This window comes from Chelonoidis abingdonii, chromosome 6 (assembly GCF_003597395.2).
Source record: "Chelonoidis abingdonii isolate Lonesome George chromosome 6, CheloAbing_2.0, whole genome shotgun sequence".
NCBI classification, from domain to species: domain Eukaryota; kingdom Metazoa; phylum Chordata; order Testudines; family Testudinidae; genus Chelonoidis; species Chelonoidis abingdonii.
Window position 1 is genome coordinate 115,189,002 of NC_133774.1, and position 27,408 is coordinate 115,216,409.

General features: G+C 39.3%; 1 protein-coding gene across 4 annotated transcripts in view; it reads left to right on the forward strand.

Moving 5' to 3' along the window:
• The window catches only part of BRD10 (bromodomain containing 10), an 82,452-nt gene extending 63,990 nt beyond the window's left edge, over positions 1–18,462 (forward strand). For 3 of the 4 annotated variants that reach the window (XM_075067366.1, XM_075067368.1, XM_075067370.1), the window contains 5 exons: positions 8,067–8,109; positions 11,004–11,053; positions 11,469–11,584; positions 13,114–13,301; positions 14,163–18,462. In XM_075067366.1, the coding sequence (XP_074923467.1) occupies positions 8,067–8,109; positions 11,004–11,053; positions 11,469–11,584; positions 13,114–13,301; positions 14,163–17,815 (4,050 nt within the window). In that variant the 3' untranslated portion in view covers positions 17,816–18,462. The remainder of the gene's footprint in view (positions 1–8,066; positions 8,110–11,003; positions 11,054–11,468; positions 11,585–13,113; positions 13,302–14,162) is intronic. The other variant, XM_075067367.1, reaches the window with a different exon arrangement.
• The last annotated feature ends 8,946 nt before the right edge of the window (positions 18,463–27,408 follow it).

Consider the following 27,408-nt stretch of genomic DNA (forward strand, 5'->3'; position numbering starts at 1 on the left):
AATCGGTTACATGTCTGGCTTCTCTTAATCCCAAGAGAGAACAAAAACCCCGCGAAACAGCCCAAAACAAAGGCTTCCCTCCACCGAGATTTGCAAGTATCTTGTCTCCTGATTGGTCCTCATGTCAGGTGTTCCAGGTTCACTGTTTGTTAACCCTTTACAGGTAAAAGAGACATTAACCCTTAACTATCTGTTTATGACACACCTCTACCCCGATATAACGTGAGCCGATATACCGTGAATTCAGATATAATGCTGTTAAGGTTAAAGCAGTGCTCGGGGGGAGGGGGAGGCTGCGCACTCCGGTGGATCAAAGCAAGTTCTATATAACGCAGTAAGATTTTTTTTCGCTCCCGAGGACAGTGTTATATCGAGGTAGAGGTGCACTAAGGTAACTGTGCTGCCAAGTTTCGGATCCCTGCTCCAAAACATGGAGGTGCCAGAGCCTCTTAAATAAACAGTTGTAAGATTTCTTTTAACATAGGAAAACCAGCATATTTTCTTCAAATCTCATTTTCTAAAATAGCTAAGCAGTTTTATCTGAAATTTTCAAGACAGTTCAGCCTGAAGTAGACTTGTGGGCATGGAAAATTTCAGCCCTTAATGTTTTAAGTTTTACAAAATTATAAGCAACTGAAAATGGATTCGTATAATGGAAAGTGATGTGCAACCTTAATTTAGCTATCAGTGTTGCTATCAGCTGCGCCTGCAATAATGAAAATAATGGACCTATTGAAAAAGTTTTTCACTCATTCTATGTCTGGATGTATCAAGCAACTTGATCCTAGACTCCCCTGTACAATTTAACATCTTTTGCTTTAGTCATGGGTAGTGTTCTTCCATTAAGAAAAACTGTGCAGAAGAGGATCAATCTCTTGATTACTGCTTGATTTGTAGCAGCCTAATGGCATAGAACACAGGTGTCCAACATGTAGCCCTTGAGGATGACCTGTTAAGAAGAAAATGTGTATTTGATCATGAACTGAAAATGAGCTATGCCATTCATTTTTAAACTGGATTTGAATCAGCCCCATCGCTGCATCCTGCCAAATTGCCTCGCACCACTTTCCTGGCTGCCCCAGCCCTTCATAGCAGTCCCTCTGATATGAGCTGGGTGCTTCCTGAGCAGCTACTGTCCTTTACCTGCTGCAGCTAGTCAGCAGCTCCCCTGGTAGCTTACCTGTTGCATTGCAGGGAATAAATCTGGCTAATCCATTGCTTGCTTGCTTTCTGGGCTGTGGGAGTCAAAGAGATACAGGTAAAGGAACTTGAACAAATCTGCCTGAGCTTAAGTGAGTATCTAGTGAAGGATGGTGGCTCCTCTTCCCCATGCAGGTCAGGGCAGCCCCAGAGAGGGTAAAAAGAGGAGACACTGAAAACTATCAACCAGGTACAACTCCCTGATTTTCTGATGGCTGCTTTTGACTCATGCTACTTGGCAATATCTTCTAGGAGGGGCCGTACACCAGCTAGGGATAGTTCCAGCCATTTCTTCTTCTCACTTCCAACATAGGCTTTGTGCCAGGGGCTGTAAAAAGGGAGGCATAGGAGTTGGCTATACTAACTGTATCTCCAGGGGAATCTCCAGGTGGAGGCTAGTATGTGGTTTCTCCTTGCTTTCTCTGCCTGAATGGTATAAAGCTTGAGCTTTCAGAAACTGTTTCTTCCTCAGGATGAAAAGAGTGGACATGACTGATGTAGATTTTGTGATTTTACTTTGGCCAGTTAATGTAAAGCATGTGGTGTTTAGGATTCCAGTCCATTTACAGTAACTAGTTTCTGTCCAGAAGAGAGAACTGGAACAAGTAGAAACACTGGGTTTCCTTTGTCTCTGATTCCAGCAACAGGTCAGTGTATTATCACACTTATACATGGAATATTTAAGTAACTAAATTTACACAGAGGAAAACATTCCATTTTGTAATGGACTTGCTACCACTCACTTGTTGAAATTCTTGGAATCTGAAATAATTGATTGGGGTCCTACCACAATTTTAGTGAATTCACTGAACCTCCCTAACTGATAAACTAAAGAAGCCTATAGAGTCTTCTCATTCAGCACCCATGGAAACCTAATTGTTGCTTGTTTTTTATGAATATGTGGTAAGAATATTTTTGTTGTCATTCAGTTGTCTCTTAGCTTCATTCTCTTTGACTTACTTTTGTGAGTAGTGCATTCCATGTTAGGTCATAAAATTTATAACCTACAAAACACAGTTGTTCTTTGAGTACCACCTTCATAATATATGGTCAATGTAGTTATAGCAGGTTCTCATTTTGATAAACTTACTGATTGTGGTATGTGTTGCTGGTGATACGTACACAATGCTTTGAGACCCACTGCCATAACGAGTTGCCTGTTATGTTTTCTTAATTTTCTTCTGTATTTGTGAAACTTAAAAGATAGGTAATACTATTGCCTGAGATAAATATGGAAAAGTAAATAATTGGAAAGGTGAATGGACCTTTATTCCTTTATAGCAGACTGTAACAAAGTGAAAAATAAGTTGATCTGCTGACAAAGTAGAACCACAACAGGCAAAATCTAGGCTTGCTTTTGGGTTACGTTGGGGTGGAGAGTAAGGGATTTTGTTTCATCTTAATGTACAGGGATTTATACATGCAACTCACTTTCCATTAGAATAAAAAAAATCTGTAAAAATTGTTACACCTTTTGAAACATTTTATTTTCACCTACTTCTAGACTCTGGCTTACTACAGTCAGCTTCTCTCTGCCCTGCCACTTCTTCCTCTGTAATAGCTGTAACGTCTTGACTAATGTTATCTCTACTTTCTGGCCTCCCTGTGTCTGTAGACCACTTCTCCCTCCACCAGTCTTTCCATGGTAGTGTTGTCAAGGAACAAGAGTTTCAAAAAATTGGAACCTAAAGTGAGGCGTGTAAATTTATGTTTACATACCTAGGAGTGTCCTGATTTTGTAAACTTCTCAGAACCTAGAATTTTTCATTGTAGGATCAGTGGGAAGCTATTGGATGCTTAGCACTTTGGAAAATGAGGTCATTTATGAGGGGCCTAAATATGAATGAATAAGTCAAATCTTAGGTTCCAGTTTTTGAAATCAAGTCCAAAATAATTTTCTTCTTCTACTGCTCTGACTATATTTCCACCTATTTCCTCTTTCAAATTCCTTTCATAGGCCCATCAATTTCAAGATACTTGTCCCCGCTTTCAAGGCTCTGTATATTTTTGCCCTAGCCTTCAGTTTTTTCTTAGAACACCTGTAATGCTTCTTCTTTCCCTGTATTTAACCCAAGTTTTTTTCCTAACTGCTCCGTTTGGCTCCTGCTCATACAGTTTTGTGTATTCTTTCATGCTTTCTCTTTGCTGGAGCAGCTTTCCAGTGAATATTTTCCAAGAGCCATCCTCAGCCAACTCCTGACTACCTACTTGTTGTCTGAACTGTTCCAGCTGTAAAAGCCACATACTACTCTGGGTGTTCTGCGTTTTCATTTTCTGCATTGTATTGATTCATGCCTTTATACTGCGAAATATTTACGATAGAGATGCTGTTATTTGTTTAACTTGTTCTAAAGTGCCTTATATATCTGAAGGTATATATTAATCTTCAGAAGTAGGTAAGGCAACATATCCAAACATCAACAGTAGTTATAAAATATCTAACTTTTCTTTAAAATATTGGCATGAAATGATGTATGGAAATGTTTGGTTATCAGCAGTTAAGAGGGTGGAAGATTCAACTAACTGGAAGAGAATTTAACAGGATTTTTAGTATCCATAAAGAAAAACCCTGTAAATCTTCAAGAGATGGCATTTAGTATATGTTGTAATGTGTTATGAGAATGAATGTTGGTAAAAACCAGGAACAACTTTTAACAGAGAGCAACAAATGACTAGTCCAGTGTTGAAGAATCTTACTGTCTCAGGTTAGTTTATAACAGTGGTTCTCAACCAGAGGTGCGTAGAAGTCTTCCTGGGAGTACATCAACTCATCTAGATATGTGCCTAGTTTTACAATAACCTACATAAAAAGCACTAGAAAAGTCCATACAAACTAAAATTTCATATAGACAATGACTTGTTTATACTGCACTATATACGGTACAGTGAAATCTAAGTACAATATTTATATTCCAATTGATTTATTTTGTAATTATATGGTAAAAATGAGAAAGTAAGCAAATTTTCAGTGATAGTGTGTTGTGACACCTCTTTGTATTTTGGTATTCGATTTTGTAAGCAAGTAGTTTTTAGGTGAGATGAAACTTGGGGGTATGCAAGACAAATCAGATTCTTGAAAGGGGTACAGGAGTATGGAAAGGTTGAGAGCCACTGGTTTATAATCTTTACAGAGGTCATACTGAGAGTAGAAAAAATGTCTGCTATTCTTGAATTAAGCTTTCCCAAATTTTCTTTAAAAAATAAGATGCTATAAATTAACTAATGAAATGATAATTTGTTTCATTAAGGGAAAGTAGAACACTTGGCTGAATGGGCTGGCAATATGTCTCTGATTAGGCTTATCGTAATAAAGACTAAACCACAAAATGGAGACATTATCAGCAGCTAGGAGTCTATTGCTAATTTGCATTCCTTTTGTGATGCCCCAGTATTTTGAAAACAGAAACAAGATATCTTTATTTTCATTGATACTGTTTTTCAAGACCCATTTCTTAAAGAAAAGTGCTGATGTAATCTGTTGTATTTTGCACGATTCTGAAAGTGTATCAGCTTGTTAATCTTTCATGATAAAACATAATTGGCGGTAGTTGTTTAAGAATTTAGTATAGCAAAGCTCTAATGCAACTGTTCTCAGACTGTGGGTTGGGACCCCAAAGTTGGTCACAACCGTAATTTAATGGGGTTGCCAGGGCTGGTGTTAGACTTGCTGAGATCTGAGGCTGAAGCTAAAAACTGAGTCCCACCATCTGGGGCCAAAGCCCTTGGTGGCAGGGCTCAGGTTACAGGCCCTCCAACTGAGGTCAAAGCCTTAGGGCTCTCCCCCTCAGCCCTGGGTGACGGGCTTGGGTGTTGCCCCTCCCACCCCCACGGGGGGATCAGGCTTTGACATCCCTCCCTCCATGGCCTGGCGTCGTGTAGTAATTTTTGTTGTCAGAAGTGGGTCATGGTGCAATGAAGTTTGAGAACCCCTGGACATATAGCTCTATCTTCTCAGAGGAGATCACTGTTGAGGTTTGGTAGTTCCAGATTGTCCAGCAATCACTTTGTTCGTAGTTGTATTCTTCTCAGGATTCTGTTATGTGAAGAATGTTGTTGTAACTAACCAGGTAAAATTGGGATGTACCACTGGTGAGGAAAAGAATGGTTAACCATTAGGTGAGGATCTACAGAAGTTTTTTATTGTAGTCTGGCACATTTGCCTACTAAGATAATACTTGAGCACTAAGAGAATATACGAGCCCTAAGAGAAACAAATTATTACTCATTTTGTATTAGAAATTAAGTCTTATTTTCCGTTAAAGGAAGTACTATTAATATTAGTATACAGCCACTGAAAGGCTAGGCCTCATTTTTGGGAACAGCTTAGTTTTCTTGGCTCTCCCTGCACATCTTGAAGTCCCAACCAGAAATTTTTAAAGAAACGTATTGAGCTGAAGTCTGATAATTTCTCTGCCAGTTCCATAGCCACAGAAGAAATTCTTAACTATATAATTGATGCAGAAATGTGCAATGAGTTTTTTAGAAGTTCTACTTTCTGAATATGAAAGACAGTTCACAGATTTTCATTTGTTTCCACTCCTGTTCCTCAGATGACAACTAAAGCCACGTATTTTTTATTCGGAAATTATGTTGCAGAAGTTAAAATGCATCTCATTGACCTGCAGCCACTGTTGTTGTTAACTAAAATGGAAGCACCTGTGTTTTATATTTTGAATGTCCCCATAAGGTTAAATCCTGCATTTTTATTCACTCAGAACACCTACTGAATCCAGTGGGACTGAGTAAGAATCATTGTAGGATTTCTCCCATAACTAAGGTAAGAAGGGCATTCAAAACATTCTGAACTTAAAAGTTACCAATTTTTTTCTTTAGGTGTCTGATGTCCAAAGCAGCTGCAGTTCACCAGCTCCCTCTCCGTGTAACATCACTAGAACACGCTAGACTGGTGATGTCACACATTCCACCGAACCCCGCTCCAGAATGGAGCAGGCCTATAAGGGTAAGGTAAGTTTTCTCCTTCCACCACCACCCTTTTTGAACAATATTGCATGGTTTTATAAGATTCCTAATATTCTTTATTTTATGTCCTGTAGGATATAAAATACGAATTTTTAAAAATCTTATAAAACTGCATAATATTGTGGTTGTGTGTGTGTGTTTATTTAAAAAATATAAGTTTAGTCCTTACCCCCTGTATACATATCCTGGCTCCAGTCTGCTTTGGGGTTCCATGATGAGTATGTCATTATCAGACTAGTGTATGCTGGGGCATCACGGAGAGCGGAGTCAGCATTCCATGGCTGCTCTGGATGTCGGAAACCTAATTTTTTTTAAAAAAGGTAAGTTTTAAGTTCAGAATTTGTCGACTGTCTCTCTAACCTTAGTTATGTGGGAACATTCAGCACATAATTCTAAATGATATTTTCCTTTTGTTAAATTTAGTTATAAGCCACCAATAAAGAGCATATTTTACACCTTTCTTTATACAAATTTTTGATCATTTGTTCAAAAGTCCAAATATCATAACTTATTGCTGCCATAACAAAAATACTAATTTTTTGCCACTGCCTATAAATAGGAGTCGCACTGGGGAGAAAAGCAGTGGTATTGGTACTCTCTGCCAGCTCTGCCGCTAGTTTAAAGCTCTGCCTACAACCCCAAAGTTGCTGGATATTTCTTTTAAATGATCAGTAGAGAAATAGTTAAGAATGTTGATTGTAAAGTGTTATAATCATATTCTGCAGTAAGCTCAAGGAAACAAATTGTAAGAGGTCACATTTCTCTTAAGAACAGATGTTGGAGCTCTGCTCAAAAACTGTTTGGGGGAAAGGATCCTTACCCCTCCACTGCACTTCTTCTAATACAACCCACAGGATTTGGTAATGTTGAAACCCGTATACATATCTCCCTCACTGAGGGAAGGAGTTGTGCATGGAATCATAAAGTGACATTTATTTGTCACTTCATGAAACCGCTTCTGTAGAGTTCCCTGAGCAGCCAAACCCTCTTTCTTTGTGCAGTAGAATCATAATTGTTCCACTGCATTTGGCCCTTTCTGGGCCCAAGGAAGAAAAGCAGCATTTGGTTGTAACAGCCATTTTTCATTCCATTTGTCTATAGATTCGGCACTGAATCTAGTCACATTTAGAACATTGTCCTTGAGACAATAGGGACTAGAAATAAATATTTTTAAATGAAGGCTTAATTTCTGTTGAAACTAGTGGGTCACCAAGTAATTGCTGATACAAGCAAAATACCATGTGCTGACCCAATCTGATCACTGCCTTTAAATGTGAATTAGTTTTCTCTGTAATAAAGAACAGGGCTATATGTTCGATCATAGATGTGAAATAGAGTCCTGGTTATTTTGCACTTGTGTAGGAAGTAAAATCCTGAGTTTTGTAATGTACCTCAGAAAACATGTTTTCTATTTTCATTGTTTTTGCCTAGTTTTATGTATGAAATATGCTAGCAGATCATTTATTCCACAAAGGGTCTTCTCACAAATCGTACTCTCTGTCCTGAAAGCTTCATTGAACTGCACTGATTAAAAAAAAACAAACCTGGTCCAGTAAAACAAATGGCCTTGCACCTTTTTTTCTTACCGACTGTGCTCTTTGAGCATATGTGAGGAAGGAGTACTCGGAACATTCTGTTCTACTCATCATTATGCTTTAATACCAGTGGGTTTATCTCCAACAGCTATACTCCAGGATCCTGAGAAAAATAAACAGTTGGGATTCAAGAAGATAATTAGATTTCAAAGAAGCCATGATATTTTGTATCAGTCACACAGAAGGGATTGGGAAAACAAACAGAATGTGGAGTTGTCCAGAGATTTTAATCTGGATGACATGAATTTTCTTAAGAAATTGAATTTAGAATTTCCCATCTTGCTTTTTAAGTTAGAGGAATGTGACCTCTACATATCTGATGTTCCCTCCTCAGGTAATTTTAATCTAGTAAAAACTCATAGTCCATTCTTACACTAAAGCCTATGCTTGTGCCAATTTGGTCAGCACATTATACAACTTTTTACTTTAAAGTTTATTCAGTGGCCCAATCCACCTTATATAAATTCTGCTTTCCCTGCCCAAATCAGAATATCTGTCATCTCTAGAGGTATAAGAGTCTCAGAAAAACAGTAAACAGTGGACTGTTATCAAACTAGCTAGCAACCTGAGTGATCATGCTGTGGACTGGGGGAAGTCTCCTGGGAATGGGTGGAAAGGAATCCTTTCAACAAACCATGGAGACTACTGCAGACTCTTGAAGGGCTGTAACTTCAGGCCCTAATCCAACTCTTCTTGCAGCCACCGGACCCAAAATCCCATGCATCCTAGGGTACAGAAGCAGAGCTCTGCAGCAAACTAAGGGTGCAGATCAAATGTGGAGATAAGTTTCCACCAACTCCTCTCTCTGTTTTTGCAGCAGAACCATGCCGTCTTTCCCTGTCTCAATATCATCTGTGGCAAGACCGAATCTAGGATTTGGCCCATTGAGTCTGGATATCCAGACTCATTTTTATAACTTTCTCAGTAATTAAGCTCTTGTGCTTTGTAAAGTGCCTGCTTTGTAAAGTGCCATGTAAATTTATAGTGTTTATATTACTAATTTTTTTTAATAATCACAATTGATGCCCACTTAAATAGCTAGTGAGAAAAACAATGTACTATACGTGCACGTTACTCTGTTCTTCATGGAGGATTATACAAACTAAGAATCCATTTGGAAAAGAGAACCATTTATGAGTTATCTGAATGGAAAAATTAAGGCTGTCAATTAATCTCAGTTAACTTGCCATTAACTCAAAAATTAATCACGATTAATTGCAGTTTTAATTGCACTGTTAAACAATAGAATACCAATTGAAATTTATTAAATATTTTGGATGTTTTTCTACATTTTCATTTATATTGTATTCTGTGTTGTAATTGAAAGTAAAGTGTGTATTTTTTATTATAAATATTTGCACTGTAAAAATGATAAAAGAAATAGTATTTTTCAGTCTACCTTATACAAGTACTGTAGTGCAATCGCTTTGTCATGAAGGTGTAGCTTACAAATGTACATTTTTTTTTTTGTTACATAACTGCCCTCAAAAACAAAACAATGTAAAACTTCAGATCCTACAAGTCCACTCAGTCCTACTACTTGTTTAGCCAATTATTAAGACAAACAAGTTTTGTTTACATTTATGGGAAATAATGTGGCCCTCTTCTTATTTACAGTGTCACCAGAAAGTGAGAACAGGTATTTGCATGGCACTTTTGTAGCTGGCATTGCAAGGTATTTACGTGCCAGATATGCTAAACATTCGTATGCCCCTTCATGCTTCGGCCACCGTTCCAGAGGACATGCTTCCATGATGATGCTTGTTAAAAAAAAGTATGTGTTAATTAAATTTGTGACTGAACTCCTTGGGGGAGAACTGTACGCTCCCTGCTCTGTTTTACCCGCATTCTGCCATATATTTCATGTTATAGCAGTCTCGGATGATGATCCAGCACATGTGGTTCATTTTAAGAACACTTTCACTACAGATTTGACAAAATGCAAAGAAGGTACCAATCTGAGATTTCTAAAGATCGCTACAGCACTTGACGCAAGGTTTAAGAATCTGAAGTGCCTTCCAAAGTCTGAGAGGGAAGAGGTGTGGCGCATGCTTTCAGAACTCTCCAATGCTGAAACTCCAGAACCCAAACCACCAAAAAAGAAAATCAACCTTCTACTGTTGGCATCTGACTTAGATAATGAAAATGAACATGCGTCAGTCCACGCTGCTTTGGATTGTTATCGAGCAGAACCCATCATCAACATGGACGCATGTCCACTGGAATGGTGGTTGAAGCATGAAGGGACATACGAATCTTTGGCGCATCTGGCATTTAAATATTTTACGATGCTGTCTACAACAGTACTATGTGAATACCTGTTCTCATTTTCAGGTGACACTGTAAACAAGAAGCGGACAGCATTATTTCTTGAAAATGTAAGTAAATTTGTTTGTCTGAGCGATTGGCTGAACAAGAAGTAGGGCTGAGTGGTCTCTGCAGGCTCTAAAATTTTACATTGTTTTATTTTTGAATGCAGTGGTTTTTTTACGTAATTCTACATTTGTAAGTTCAACTTTCATGATAAAGAGATTGCACTATAGCATTTGTATTAGGTGAATTGAAAAATAGTATTTCTTTTGTTTTTTACAGTGCAAATACTTTTAATCAAAAATAAATATGAAGTGAGTACTGTACATTTTGTCGTCTGTATTGTAGCTGAAATCAGTATATTTGAAAATGTAGAAAACTTCCAAAAATATTTAAATAAATGGTATGCTATTGTTTAATAGTGGTATGCAATTAAATGGTATGCAATTGTGATTGATGTTTTTAATTGCACGATTAATCACGATTGGTGTTTTTAATTGCTTGACAGCCCTAGAAAAAATCTGTCATAAAAAGAAAGTGCTCCTCCTTCTATTTTCTGATAACTCAGATATAGCCCAGTATAGAACTTTCCCAAGAAACTCACCTTTGGGTAAAATACAATTGTAAGACACGTTAGCCCCAAAAGTAATTTTCCGGGAAGTTTATAATCTTAAAAATTATAAAATATCTTTTCTTTTTGTAAAGTGTCTATATATATCTGATAATTCATAAAATATGTACCTTTAATTAAAAATAGTGTTTAGTTTGCTGTAATACAATTTTAGGCCCTAATCTTGTAAACATTTACACATGAAACTTTACACATTTGAGTAGTCCCTTTTGAGCTCAATAAGACTACCTCACATGTTTAAAGTTACTCATGGAAGTAAAGTTAAGCAAATGTCTAAACATTTGCAGGATTAGACCTTGGTCCCAGTTTTCAGCATCCTGAAAAAGTAAACATTTCAGTAAGAGACCTTTATTTATGAGGATTTTGTTCTGGGTTTGTTTTCAATAAAAGTATTCTTAATAAGATTAGTGTTTGCCTTACTAAAGCTGAGACTGGACTGCACTGATAAAGTCAAATGTAATATATATTTAGTTTTGTATTTTCTTTTTTTATACACCTCTACCCCAATATAACGCAATCCGATATAACGCAAATTCGAATATAACACGGTAAAGCAGTGCTCCGGGGGGATCAAAGGCAAGTTCGATATAACATGGTTTCACCTATAACGCAGTAAGATTTTTTTTGGCTCCCAAGGGCAGCGTTATATTGGGGTAGAGGTGTATGTTGCAAAGAAGTATACTGACACTGGTGTCAGACTACTGTTATTAGATGCAGCTATAATGAAATAATAAATGTTTTTATATTTGCAGGGAAGATGGTACCATCGGAAACAAGCAGTAAAGGAGTTGCACTGTACATTGGTACGACTGCTAAATGAATTGTTACCATGGGAACCAAAACTAATGAAGGCTTTTCAGAGAAACAGGTAAATGAGTACTCTTTGGAACAATGTCAGAGAAATGAACAAAACACACGTTACATTTTTTAAAGTAATAATTGATGCTAAAATCCTGGTGACAACAGTCCTTCAAGGCTATGTGTGAGGTATAGACAGTATTTTAGTTTAAAGAGCTAGCACTCCTGCATAACATAAAAACATCTAACAACTCCATAGATAAGATTGAGCAGAGCTTTTTGTCTAACAACTGATTTTTCAAAATGCCCTAAAATCCCCATGCCTACTCAGATTGTTTTTAGAATTACTGTGCCAAGCCAATGCCCAAGGTAGAGTTAATTATGGAAATTTGGATTCCTTTGGTGCCATGGGACCTGAGATACAACACCTTTAACTGAATACAATTTTCCTGTTCTTACAAATTTCTTTGCACCTACTTGTGACTCAGACTTTGGCACTGACTTGCATGAAACTGAGATTACCTGATTGGACTGACCTCAGCTGGTATCAAATTTGACCTCAACTACAGACCAGCACCAAGCTCCACATCAAGGAAGCTGTATTTGAAATGTTTTTAATAGGTCTTTCTAGCTTTGTAAATTACACTTGACCACTTTACCTGTTCTAGACAAATCTCCAAAGACTTGCTAGTTGTTAACACCTTGTACTAAGGATTCCCTCTCAGTTATCTTCAGTTACCAATGTTTTATCTTTCTGGTTCACTTTGATATATTCCAACAAACTGTAGAACTTCTCAGAGCAGAAGTGCAGACCAGAGGACAAAGAGTGCCTGGTAGTGTGTGAATGCTAGGACAGATGTGGAATTCTGGTGGGCATTAAGAATATGTAAAATTGTATTAAAATGGGGTGAAGCACTCTTATGGTCCCATCTTCTTGACATACCTAGTGGAGTATCAGGCACTGGAATGTAAATAGCAACTGTTCTAGCAGCCCTGAGACTTGAGACATTTTAAAAATTCTTTCAGGCATTCTTAGATTTTTAGAGCCAAGAGGAAACATTATGATCATCTAATTGGATCTAGTATATAATGCAGACCAAAAGCAGAGATCCCTGATTTCTCTAGCTGGAGCTGTACCTCAACTCAGATGTCAAGGTGAGCTCAGGGAACTTGCTGCAACTGATTCCTGAACCAATACAGCTGCACCTAAAACAGTGAGGGTCTCTGAGAGAATATGAAGAGGAATGATGGCATAGAATAGTGTTGGATACAACACAAAAAGTGACAGATACTGTTAGCAATAGGTCAGATTTGATTTGGTCCCAGTACCTATTGCCAGCTCCAGGGGGACAGAATTTTGGTTGTGGCAAGAGGGGAGACGTTACCTTATCTCTGTATTTCCTGGTTTTCAGAGGGTTAAGTTTAATCACTGTGGTCAGTTTGGAAGGGCGCAAGCCTGTACTAGGGAATCTTAATTATGCTAATTAAGTTTTTGGGCAGTAAGTATAGGTACAAGTAATGAACAGTTAAGTATTTTCTTAATAAAATATTTAAAATAGGTTGCAGAAGTTAGTCGTCATGTCTGACATTCTGTTCAAGGTCTCGACTGAAGAAGGACTATGATGATTTCAGAAGACAGCCAGACCATGATAAATTTACCAGAGAACTATGGAGTAATGAAGAAGGTGAAGTTGATAACGGAAAAGAATCTTTCAGTGCAGTAACCAGTAAATCTTCAGAAGCTGCAGAGCATCTGGAGATCCTGCAAAAAGATCACTCAGAGTTTGGTAAGCACTTTGCTGGGATTAGTGACCATGCGGGCGTGCTGCAAGGCCAACTGTTTTCCTGTGTTTGGTGTTGTGGTTTTTTGTTTGTTGTAGCTATGTATTACATGTTATTTTTACTATAGTGAATTACATTGGTTTAGATTCCCTCCGAAGCATAGCTGAGAGAAAGAGTGGGCAAAGGTGGCTTTGTGCTACCTTTGTGCCCTCTGCATTCTGGCCTATGGTGGTTGCTGAAATGGTACCCAATGTGAATTAGAGCTTAGAACTGACAGCATCTGCTACAGGGCTGTCTATGGATAGTGCGACACCGCAAGTTCCTGTTGCCCTCAGTGTACCCTCCTACTCCTGATCAATCCCTAGCATTTTCCCTGTGCTCTTTTAATAGTTGGGATGAATTGGGATGAAAGGCAGTGAAGCCATAACTATCTGTTGGTTTTGTATAAAAACTTCTGGATTTCTTCTTTTAATTCCTGAATTTGCTTTAAATTAAAGCATTGTAATGTCAAATCCTGGAAACTATGCTGTCACTTAGAATGCAAAGATTGTAGTTTGATGCATTCATAAATACAAATTGGGGACTTAATGATTTTTTAAATGAAATTCTGTGCCTGCTCAATAGGATTTTAAATGTAAATTGGTTGTAGCCTAAGTTATGTTGTTTTTTTTAAATTATGTTGAAGCATGTAGATTGAGATGATTAGTACTGTCATCCCATCAGAAGCTATTCTTGACACGACAGCATGTTTATAAACTACTGCATTGCTTTTGGCTAAAGACTAATAAACTATCATATAGCTGTGTCAGTTGCAAACATTTAACTTGTGATATACTTATAATTACTTGTTTTAATTCTTTCTGCAGATGAAATGAAACTGGAAATGGAGTTTCCTGCAGGAAGGAGCAGACTACTGAAGAAAGAATTGACTTCTAAAGAAATACAGAAGACGCTGCCCAAATCTATTAAACGTCAGTCCAAGCAAAATAGTTACCTGGATGACAGCACAAAAGACCTTTCACCGAGGAAGAAAGCTAAATTAAGCACAAATGAGGCAACGGTCCAGAGTGCAGAAAGTGAGATGCACACTAACAGTTGTTTGAGTGAACTGAAACAAAGTGGGCTATCGCCTCTAGAATCATTTACCTTGACAGATTCTGCAACGTCAGTATCAAGCTTTCTGAAAGAGACCAAACCCATCCAGGCTTTGCTTGCCAAGAATATTGGGAACAAAGTGACCTTAACAAATCAGCTGACAACGCCTATGGGTATGGACATATTTGCTTCTGAAAAGGCAGTTATGTCACCTGTGGAGTCATCCCCACTAAAGCCAGCATTGCCCTGCAAGACCAATTCAAATAGTCCTTTACAAATGGTATACAAAATGCCAAGTGGCCATTGCGTACCAGTAGATGTCCATAACAGCTCAGTGAAGATTCAAATGCAGCCTGTGATTGACCCTAAAACAGGAGAAAAAGTCATGCAGCAAGTTCTTATTTTACCCCAAAATTTTCTCATACAACACAAAGAAGGAAAAGCAGTGGCAAAGCTGCACTGTGCATCTTTTCCACAGGCAGCACATGTTAATGATTCTTTAGCACCTGTTCTTGTAAATCCAACTGTAAATGCTACTACTCAACTGTCTTCTACAGTTTTTAACAAGAGTGTTACACATCTGTCACAAGTGACTAGTCCAGTGAACAGACCACAATCTTTGTCCTCTGTAACTGCAGCAAGTAACTTACAAGCATCAGCAGTTAAAATGAGCCAAAGTGAAGCTGGCAAAACGAAGACTTCAGTTTCACCTGCCACATTCTCTGTACCTTTACCTTCATCCACTGTTTCCACATTAGGTCAGCCTTTGGCATCAGCAACAACACTAAGTGGATCTGCAAATACTGCTTGTTCCATTCACAGTCTAGCACGACAGCAGACTAGTGACTCCTGTGAAGCTAAACAGGAGCTTAAAACAGTGTGTATAAGAGAATCACAGTCCATTCTTGTCACAACACGAGGGGGGAACACTGGAATTGTTAAAGTACAGACAAACCCAGACCAGATTTCACCTAATACTTTATCTCCAAATTCAGTTTTCACTTATGCACCTCAGCTTCAGGCATTTTTGGTTCCAAAATCCACTACGTTGTCAACCTCTCCTTTTTCATCTATAGTGACAGCCGCATCTAGTCTCCCACTGTTTGGTCAGTCTTTTGTTTCTGGGTTTGCCCCCTCAACATCATCTTCTGTTACCATTCCAGCCATTCCTGCAGGCTTAAACCAGATTATAGGGAAAAATCTCAAATTTCCATTAGGGCAGCTTCCCACTAGTGGCAGTTTCGATCAAGTAATAGAGAAAACTCAACAGGTATCATCTTCTACTTTCTTGTCCTCCATTTCGTCAACTAGCACTTTGGTGCCAGCAACTCCAAATAGTACTGTTAATGTAATTAGCATTTCTTCAGGAAATATTGAACAAAGTAGCACAGTCATTACCCAGACTCCTTCAATACAGCAACAAGTTAATATTAAAACCAAAAAATGTCCTGTTACACAACCTGAGACAGCTACAGCAACAAATGGAGATGTGATCCGTGGTGCTCCGATTCAAAAACTTATGTTGGTCACAAATCCACCTATTCTTTCTCCTTGTGGAGCTACAGGAGTAAATATAATACCTGCTCCAACATCCACTGGTGTTAGTGCCCAAAAATTAGTTTTCATTAATGCTCCAATTCCCAGTAGCTCATCAAACACCAGTCTAGTGGCAGAATCATTAAAACAGACCCAGCCTTCCTCCGTAGGCAAAACATATGTTAACACCCCAGAACAACCTCAGTTACTTCTAATTCCATCTACAATGGGAGCACCGGTAAAAGTAAGTTCATCACCTACTGTGTCTCAAGTAAAAGATGTTAAAATTGGACTAAACATAGGCCAAGCCATTGTAAATACCACAGGCAATGCACAGCATGTTCCACCAATTAACATATTGAAGTCTGCAGCCCCCAAAGGAACAGATGACATAAACAGCAAGGGTTTTATATTGCCTTTGTCAACAAGTGGTAGTTTCGTTCCAGGATGTTCAGGTTTTGTGAGTCAAAGTATTACATCTGTTAATGAATCTATAGGTGTTGCAACAAAAGCAGCAAAAGCTTTTACAGTAACAACAGCAAATGCATGTTTAGATTCTGTTTCAGTGACACCAAGTGGGACTTATGCTGGCACGCGACCCACTGTTTTGGTTAGTGGAAATGACACTTCTTCAAGAATAAGGCCAGTTTTAACTAGTCGACTATGTACATCAAATATTGGAAATACTATGGCCATATCAACTGTGAAAACCGGACATCTTGCTTCATCTGTTCTTATTTCAACTACACAACCAAGAGTATCTTCTCAGAGTGTATCATCTGCTTTACAGTTTCCAGTTACCTTGCCTGGACCTGTGACAGCCTCCACTAAAGTCATTCAAACCGTTCCTCACTTGACAGCCGTTCCAGCTGCTGCACGTCTGCCCCTTTCGAAAGGACAGCCCCCCACACTGATACAATTTCAGTCACCAGGAATTTCAGCTGCAGTGCCAACTAATGCAAACTTTCACAAACCTCAAAATGTAATGCCATCTGCTTCACCAAATACAGGTAAAATAATTAATTTTTCCAACTTCGCTTCTCTCCCATGCCAACAGATACCTCCTAGTTTAGCCAAACCAGCTCACGCTTACTCTTGTGTTCCAGGTGCCTCTGTCATTCAGACTGCTGCTGCTTCACCGATTGTAACTAGTCAGGCAATGGGTCAGTTGAGTGAAACTTGTATTCCACAGAAAATAGTTATTAACACCTCTACGCCTTTGGCACCTGGAACTCATATCATGATTAATGGCACTCGATTTATTGTTCCACCGCAAGGCCTTGTAGCAGGCACCCATGTTCTTCTCATCTCTGCTAATCCAAAACAGGGACCTCCTTTACTTCTTAACAATGGCCAAGGGGCTCGAGGTGTACCATTTGTTAATCATATTCCCCAGAACATCACACTAGCACCAAGTAACTCATTAAGTTGGCAGACATCAAAACATCCTCTGAAAAGCTCTACAAAAATTGTGAACTCTCTTGGGACAGCAAACACTCTGCCCATCGTACATGCAACACCACAGATAGTAAACACTGCTGCTAAATCATGTGTTCCACCCTCTGTAACAACACTGTCTGTGTCTTCAGTGATAAAACCTCCAGTTAATGTTTTGGCTAAAACTTCTTTGGTTCCTGCCATAAATGCTGATAACTCTCAGTTACCAAGTAGCACTTCAGTATTTCACTTAGATACATCTATCAAGAAACTGTTGGTCAGCCCAGAAGGAGCCATTTTGAATGCTATAAATACTCCAGCATCAAAGGTGGCTTCTTCTCTGTCTTCATCCCTGTCACCAGTTGCAGTGTCCAAAAGCATAAATGCTACTAGTGTCTTCCCTGTTTTTCAGTCATCTGGTCTAGGTAAATCTGACAAAGCCGCTTCCTGAATTTGGAGTAATCGAGCCAATTTCACATGTTTGGAGCATTCTTTGGACTTTGGAAATCATTGTAACTGTTGAACATTTCTTACACTGTTTGAAACATACTTTAAATAGTTGATTTCTTTAAACTATTTTGTATTAGATTGCAGCTGTTTTCAGTTTCCTTGTGGGAGATGTAAGAGGCTCTGTCTGATTTTCCTCTAAGCTAAGCTTTCAAAGGGTTATTTAATAAAATGGTCAAAATGACCAACTTGTTAATATACATAGCAACGTGTAAAATTTGATTTTAGTTTAAAAGAATCTAGCATTTTGCACATTTACATTGACACGTTTCATTTTACGATTTGAACCATTAGGCGGCATGTTTATAACAGTATGTCTTTTTTTTTATTTTTGTCAAATCTTATTTTTGTTTGATTTGTTTCTGTAAAAAAGATATTTATGCATTGTAAAAATCCAGTCCATGATGTAAAATTGTACATATTCCTGATCCTTAACAATCTGTACTAAACTATATGTACAAAGAACTATGCTGTCTTATTTATGTTTTGTTTACATAATGTATAGTTTTTTAAGTATTTTAGTAATTTTGGACCAGTGTACTGTTAAGCAACAATGCAGAAGAATCTGCATGTAATAAATCAAGTTGCTGTCCTGCTTTGTTGTGACAGTATTTTAAGACTGTATCTGTTGCATCGTGGGAGAAGAATTTATACATGCATCTCTTTCCAGTGTCCATGCATTAATACAGAAAAATCTTACATTGGCCAGAGGGGGGCCGGCCCGCTGATGGCCTGTTTCATAAAATTGTTGTGGGAAATGAAGGGGGGGAAGGTAGCTCTCCCTTTTCTGTCTTGTCTCTCAACTGGATATGGTGTATGAAGGTTAGGTCCAGGTTTGAAAAATCATCCGTGTATTAGCTAGAAACTAGTCATTTGGAACCCCATATATGTAAGTAAATTGGGAATTTCTAACAAGACGCAGTGAGGTTTTTTCATTTTATTTTTTTTAATAAGATTTACCCATTTTTAAGAACACGATTGTATATTTGTGTCTGAAGAGGTTTGTGCACACGTTTTTTAGTTAGCTAGTTTTTCGTTAGCGGGAGGGAAAGGGCTTGAGGGTACCCTATGGGAAGATATTCCCAGTTGTGTCTTCTGGGCTCTCACAGGGATTCTGCACTTCGGTGGTGGCAGCATTTACCGATCCAAGGTCAAACTGCCAGAGTGGGAAATCAGCCTTGACATGGTTGCAGAGCAGTGGGATCATTTTGAACCAGAAGCACAGAGCTCGGGATTTTTAAAAGGACACGTTTTTCCTTTTAGCAGCCTGCAAAGCCAGGGCATCCAAGAAGCAGTTTGTTTGTTTGTTTATTTATTTTTAGACATTTTTTCGAAGAATTCAGTATTGTTCCTGGTTAGTAACTGACTGACTTACTCCACCAAACTGGGGGCTGAATTTTAGAGATGGGGGGGGGAACATTGATAATCTTAATTCAAATGGCCTATTCCTACTCTCATAATTCACATGAAATTTTGTTTGTAGTGTACTTCCAAGAATGAATGTAGTCTGGGCGCACATACAGGTAATGAGATGGGGTGGGAGGGAGCACAAACCTGATATAAATGCGTTTGAGCACAGGCTTAATTTGGGGGGGCAGTGCTCATAAATGTTTTGTGGGTAGGTGCTGGATACATACCCTCTTCCCCCACCAAAATCAAATCAGGTTTGTATGTGAGTGCACAAAAACCCGATTGATGGGGTATGGGCGGGCTAATTACAAACTAATTTAATTGGTGTGTGATAAGGGGTGCATGCAATCTTGATTACTAGGGAGGAGGGCACCAATCTAGCCTCTTCCAACACAACCATTTCGTACATTACACATCCAGAACAGGAAGTTTTTTTGTGGGAAATGTAACCTGATGAAAGAGAAAAGAAAAGGAGGACGCGTTCAGGTGTGATGTGTGGTCTGTTAGAATGGAAAGTCTAATTATCATTCAGTAATTGTTGCTTTTTAATATGGAAGTACTGCATACTGGGACACTGAGTTATCAATGTATTTAAATATGTTCCCAACTTGAAGTACTAACATCAGTGGACTGATTCATATACTTTGTTAGTCACATGCATATGTACTCTGTGGAACTGGGGCTTTAAGGCTGAACAATAACAGGTTTTTTTCCTGTTCTCTCATTTCATTTATTTATTATTTTTTGTTTAAATAGGTATTTAATACAAACCACTACCATTCTAGGCTGCCATTTTGTATAAATAATATTTTATTTATAAATAAGAAATATCTTTGTAAAATACATAAACAAGAGCAATAAATAAATAATTGACTTCCATAAGTATCCTGTGACAAATAAATAGTAGCAACATCTTTTAAAATTGCACTGCATCTCATTTCACATGATGTATAAAATATCAATAGATAGTATCAGAGTGGTATCCGTGTTAGTTTGGATCTGTAAAAGCAGCAAAGAATCCTGTGGCACCTTATAGACTAATAGACGTTTTGGAGCATGAGCTTTCATGGGTGAATGCATCCGATGAAGTGGGTATTCACCCACGAAACCTCATGCTCCAAAATGTCTGTTAGTCTATAAGGTGCCACAGGATTCTTTGCTCCATATCAGTAGATAGTACTTCTAAAATTTTTGGTTTCCAAACTTCTTTGTGAGTTTGTCCTATAATTGAAAATTTTCTAATTCCACTTGGATTCTCTTGCCAGCACTGAGGCTGAATTGCTTCTCTGTTAGGAAATAATTGATATCTTTTCATCCTCACAAGCTCTAGGTTATAGAATATCAGGGTTGGAAGGGACCTCAGGAGGTCATCTAGTCCAACCCCCTGCTCAAAGTAGGACCAATCCCCAGACAGATTTTTGCCCCAGATCCCTAAATGGCCCCCTCAAGGATTGAGCTCGCAATGCTGGGTTTAATAGGCCAATGCTCAAACCACTGAACTACCCCTCCCCCAGGTCTTTTCTTCCTGGTCATAGAATCCCATTTCCTATCATTGCAACCAAACATGTCTTCAGATGCCCAACTTGCTGACGAGTCTAGGTTGGAATCTCTGAATGAAAGTCCCACCTCAGGTAGCTTGGGAAAGATTTTTTCCAAAGCAGCAGGAAATGTGTTGGAAGATTTTTCTGGATTGTCACCTGGGCATTTTCCTTCAGGGACACTCAGGGCTTGAGAACCTCTTGGGACCACCCAAAATCTCTCTCTCCATTCTAACATTATAGCATTTTTCTTTGGAAGTTGTTCTGGTTCACATTTGTTATGTTGGTATACTGTCATTATACTGCATGTTAGGGTTCAGAGATGAGATTTGATCAGAGAAGAGTTGAACCACATACATATATAGCAAACACATAATGTCAGCAATGTTAAAGGACCAATCCTTTCTTTTAAAATTCTTAATTGTCTTGTAACTTTTTTGCATCGATATCCTTCATTCATAACAGTTTTCAAGTACATGAAAGGTTACTGCAAGGAGGTAGGAGGGAGAAAAACTGTTCTCCTTAATCTCTGAGGATAAGACAAGAAGCAATGGACTTAAATTGGAGGAGGGGTGGTTTCGATTGGCTATTAGGACAATTTTCCTAACTGTCAGGGTGCTAAAGCACTGGAATAAATTGCAGAGGGAGGTTGTGGAATGTCCATCATTGGAGATTTTTAAGAGCAGGTTAGACAAGACACCTCTCCTGGATGGCCTAGATAATATTTAGTCCTGCCATGAGGGGACTGGACTAGATGATCTCTTGAGGTCCCTGCCAGTCCTCTGATTCTATGATTTTGCATTTTAAATACTGAGTAAATGAACAGAATATTAATCACATAAAATGTAATTTGTGCAGTTGGAATTTCATAATAGGGAGTCAATTGCATAATGCAAGGTCAAGCATTATGGAGTGTAACAAGTCACTTTGGGAATAATCAGCAGAGAGGAGGGATTCCACTGCAACCTTCTGTTTTAACCTCAGTAGTTGCAGCATCTGGAGCTGAAATGAAATGGGAATTGGTTGAAACATAAAAGGGAAAAATATAATTTCCACTGTATTAATCTCAATTACTTAAATGAAAATATCATTTCTTCACATCAGAATCTCATAAGTCTTTTAGTATGTTGTTAATATTTTTTATAAATAGATCGAGGAAGCTTCCCAAGCCTTGGAATACAAGACATAGTTCTCATGAGGACAGATGAATGAATAGAAAAATGATAATCATAGAAATACACTACATATGTAACTGTCAGAGTACTTGGGTGGAGGTGTGAGGGGGAATATCACTACTTGATGACCAAAGTACTAGTGAGGTGGATAAGGATTCCAGATATGTGTACTTTGTTGCATGGTCTGCCAATTACCTACTGCAAACAGCACCTGATGGGTAGGAGATTGTGAAGATGTGCAAAAATAAATAATAGTAGAAACAGAAAAATAAATCCATGTTCCTGAAAATCCATTTCTAGTACAGGACAGGAAGAGCCTAAAGCTGCTGCTATGGAAATCAGTTGCTATTTGGCCACTGATCCTATAGAAGAAGGATCAGGCCCTATAGAAGCAGAGTTATAAAATATCCACTATCTCTGTTCAGCTGTGTAATTGACGCTAATGTTAACAGCTGAGCTCCATCCTCTTTGGAACCCCCTTCAGGTAGCTGAAGGCTGCTATCAAATCCCCCCCTCACTCTTCTCTTCTGCAGACTAAACAAGCCCCATTCCCTCAGCTTCCGTAAGTCATGTGCTCCAGCCCCCTGATCATTTTTGCTACCCTCTGTGGGACTCTCTCCAATTTGTCCACATCCTTTCCATAGTGAGGGGCCCAAAACTGGATGCAGTACTCCAGATGTGGCCTCACCAGTGCTGAATAGAGGGGAATAATCACTTCCCTCGATCTGCTGGCAGTGCTCCTACTAATGCAGCCCAATATGCCTTTAGCCTTCTTGGCAACAAGAGCGCACTGCTGACTCATATCCAGCTTCTTGTCCGCTATCATCCCCAGGTCCTTTTCTGCAGAACTGCTGCTTAGTCAGTCAGTTCCCAGCCTGTAGCAGTGCATGGGATTCTTCTGTCCTAAGTGCAGGACTCTGCACTTGTCTTTGTTGAACCTCATCAGATTTCTTTTGGCCCAATCCTCCAATTTGTCCAGGTCACTCTGGACCCTATCCCTACCCTCTAGCATATCTACCTTTCCCGTCCAGCTTAGTGTCATCTGCGAACTTGCTGAAGGTGCAATCTATCTCATCATCCGGATCGTTAATAAAGATGTTGAACAAAACTGAAGTCATGCTTTGTATTTTTATCAGGCATGTCCCTTGGTTGTAATAATTCAAAGAATTTTTAAAAAATCAGAATCCGTGTTCACCATTTTTACTGGTTCCTTCTCTTTTAACTTTTGCTTTCCCCTTGGCGTAGGCAGGGAAACCCTTCTCCTTTGTTTAAACCTCTTCATTTCCTGTGGTCACATTTCATTTTCTGGTACTCTTCCCCTAGCAAAGACTGTTTTGCTGGATTTCTCCATCATGTCAGGAAAATGTGTTTTCATTCAAAAAGAAAACTATTTTAACTGGCATTAGAAAGGAAAAATCACATAAAGAAACCATGAAAACATTTCTGTGCATATTAATTTGGTTAGTGCCTCCCAACTATTCCTGCACTTTTTGTAGGAAATTTCAAACTTTTGCATCAGCTACATGAACATTTCTGTAAAGCAGAGAAAGCAGACTTACCAGAGCCCCCAGATCGCCACGGGCTATGCTGCCGAGTTTCTGGTTACTTTCTGTGGGTGTTGGGGATGTGTATTCCACACCAGGATGAAGTCTAGGGGAAGATGTTGAGGAGAAAGGGAAATAAGTCATGTGAATATGACGGCAGGCTAATGTGACAAAGTAAACACAGGATACTTGGGCAGGGAGCCAAGGCATCTTTTTCAGTAAATCTGTATGGTAACAGCCAGAGGTGCTGGCTTCCTCCAGGCCCTAGGGTGCTCAACCCCCCCTGCTCTGCCCATGGCCCCACTCCCACCTGCCCACTTTCCACAAGCTCCCACTCCTGCCCCACCTCTTCCCACCTAGGCTTCTCCCCAGGTCCTGCCCTCACCCCTTCCCCAAACCCCTGCCCTGCCCTGCCCTGCCTTTTCCCATCCTCACCACCCCTTCCTTGCCTCTTCCCACCCACTTCTGCCCCTCCTCTGACCGTGCCCCATCCTGCTCCTCCCCCTTCCCAGCGCCTCCTGCACACCGTGGAACAGCTGATTGTGGTGGGTGGGAGGTGTTGGGAGGGAGGGGGAGGAATTGATCAGCAGGGCTGCTGGCGGATGGGAGACACGGGGGCAGGGAGGGAGCTGGCTGCCGATGGGTGCTAAGCACCCACTAATTTTTTTCATTTTTTCAGCCCTGGAGCACCCACGGAGCTGGCGCCTATGGTAACAGCAATTCAGGGGTGCTGGAACAATTTTTATAGTGAGGGATGCTGAAAGCCATTGAACAAAAGTGTGAACCCCATATATGATGGAAACCATGCATTCGCTTCCCAATATTACTTCATGCTGGGCACCCCAGTGCCCCTGCTTCCAGCTCCCCTGCAGCATGTATGTAAACACCTAGTCTATTGTTTGAGGAAAGTTAGTTCTAAACTGCTCAGAGCCTGCTGCAGAGGATCTGTGCAGGGATAGAGCCATCTGCATGTGACTTTTACCTGTGCCACATAGAAGTGAGATGAGGGGCCAGGGAGTAAGATACTTTTGCACATATTTCTCTCTTGAGTTGTTCTTCGTACAGTTATGATCCACATAGGGGGCCTTTAGCAAGCAGACACGCATTCGGCTCTGGCAGTGCTAGTGGGAATAGTTCGCAATGTCAGCGGCACAAAAATTACGATGTGTGGAAAGTCCTTTGTGTTCTGTACAGAAACCAGAGCCTCATCTGTTTCTATGATGAAAGCTGGAGACAAACCTGTCACTGTTTCCTCCCGCCGACCCAGTGGAAGGATGGGAGAGCTTAACTGGGGATCTATTAGTAGCATATTCCTCCCTGTTTATCCCCCTGTGGTTGGCTTTCCCATAGGAAGGCCTAAAATCATAGATGATAGAAATAATCAAATGGCTTCTTAAAGAAATGAATTGATTCTTCCACGTAACACAGCTTAAAAATAGTGTGATGGAATGATTGTCAGGAGGTTCCCCTCTGCACTGTAGGGGTAATGAATTAGTTAGACTTTGAAGAAGAATTTGTATGGCTCCCACATGCTCTGTTACTGCCACGTACCACCAGAGAGGGAGATACATTTTGGCAATAGTGAACCAATCTGTTTATAATCCTTGACTTGTTTATATAGTCTTTTTTTTTTTTTGCTCTCATTTTCATGTAATTGTGTTTTTTGTCAATATAACCTGTAGGCTTCAGCTCCACCAAAGAATGAATGAAGGCAGAGAGACTTGAGCAGGAAAGAACTACTACCGCCGATAGGCACAGCTACTGAAAAATCCTCCACCAGAAGAAAGAATAGACATTTATTTTAAGAGTTAACTCCTTGTACATGCCTCTAAACCAGCAGGTCCCAAATTGAGGTTCATGTATCAGTGGTGGCACATGAAGCACCTGATGTTGGTCTTCAGTGAACTGGCTGATCCCACGTTCCTAGTACTGAAATTACTTTAAATGCATTCCTAGTACTACTTTTCTTTGTAAACATTTGCTGCACCTGCCACAAAAGTGTTACCTGATCTCAAATAGGTGGGGAAATGGTCCACAGAACAATTTTTGTAAGATTAGGCCCACATCATAAACTATTTTAGAGCCCCCGAGGAAGGACAAGCAATGGCTTTTGCAGTGGCACCATCTGTTGAGTTTGAATGTACAGAGGTTCTGTTAGCAACACCGTATTTTCGGTTGCATGATACAAGGGATTTCCAGTAGGAATATGTTCTTGTTTTTTCCCTAAAGGCAGATTGACAATTATTGTGAGAATTCACACACAGTTTGTTTTTATACTATTTGAACATTTAACGTAATGACTGATTTCTTTTAAAAACTTTTAAATAAGAAATCTCTGGATTTAGTGTCTGGCTTACATTTGTCCTAGGCAGTGCTAGGATGCCTAGTAATACTTCAGAATACAATCAACGTACCCAGATTTGGTAGAGAACAGATCCTCACTAGGTCTGGTCTAATGGCTAGTTTTGTTTTGTTTTTTGTTTTTCAAATAATTTTTAATTATTGGGTTTAGGGTATTTTTTTTAGTCATTCACATTACAACTGAAATTTTGATGCACTGTGCTCATAAAACTGGTGATTGTTGGTGGAACATGCAGTCCATGAGCACATGTTTGTTTTGGGGCAGTAGGGGGAGGGCAAAAGGGATAGCCCCAGGTGCTACAAACCTTAGCAGGAAGTATTGGATACATGCAAGCTTGATTGATGTCATTTGTGAGGCAAGTGTACCCAAGTCATCTGACTGGAGGGGGGAATTAGGCCCACACATCTGAAAGGTGGTGGATAGGGAGTCTGAGTATATGGAAACCTGACTAATTGGGAGGAAGTTCACACACACATCTCATTCGTGGAAGGGAGGGGCAAGCAATTTTGTATCATGACAACCTGAAGTCTTCCCCTCGGAATGCTAATCTCTCTATGACCCTTTTAACTGGCCCTTAGAAACCAGCCTATTTCATCACAATCAGCTACTGAACCATACACCACAACTACAAGTGCTGGGGAAAAAATATCATGAATGTGGAGAAATGCAAAAGCTGCAGAACTGAGGTTGTGGTTTGTGGTCTGTTGGAGTGGTAAAATTAATTACCATGCCTATTTTCCTCTGGAGTCACTTCTGAGTCAGGGTTTATGTTTACAAGGTACTTCTGCACGTGAACATAAGACTGGTGAACTTAACCTTAGGTAAATGTTGACAAGTCCTTTGCTGAGCTGGAGTCTTAAGGCAGAACAAGATCAGATTTTTATTAGGTCTTTGCTTTCTTAAATATATAATAATACAAATCACTACTGAGGTAGGCTGCTATTTTGTATAAATAAATGTTTATTCATATTAGAAAATACATCTGAAAATGATAAATAAGAGTAATAAATAAATATTGTCAATAAATAAAAGTAGATCAACACGAAAATATTGTTACAAATCCAGTAAAATTATCCGAAAATATTTTCACAGTGCAGGAGGAAGACATATAGTCTCACTAGTTTATAATTCCAGTGCACTTAATTATACATGACCTAGAATTTGGAGTGCTATTGTTTGCTTTGTATCCTTGCAGCAAAACAGGCCTCCAGGAGCTCCATTTGCTTATGAATCCATGTTTGGATCTTTGAATGGGATTGTCATTCCAGGCAGCTAGAGAAGGAATGTGGCACGAGATGTAGCAAATCTGTTCAAGGATTTTCTGGATGGCCACTTGATAGTCTGTCTCTGCCAAGGCTTGAAAACCTTTTGGGGCCACATAAAGTCTTTCTCTTCTTTCTGACATTACAGGAAAATTATCCTTCCGTTTTGTTTGAAAGTTGACCTGGTTCACATTCGTTATGCTGAAGTGAAGTCAGTTACAGTTCAGAGGTGAGATTTCATTTTCA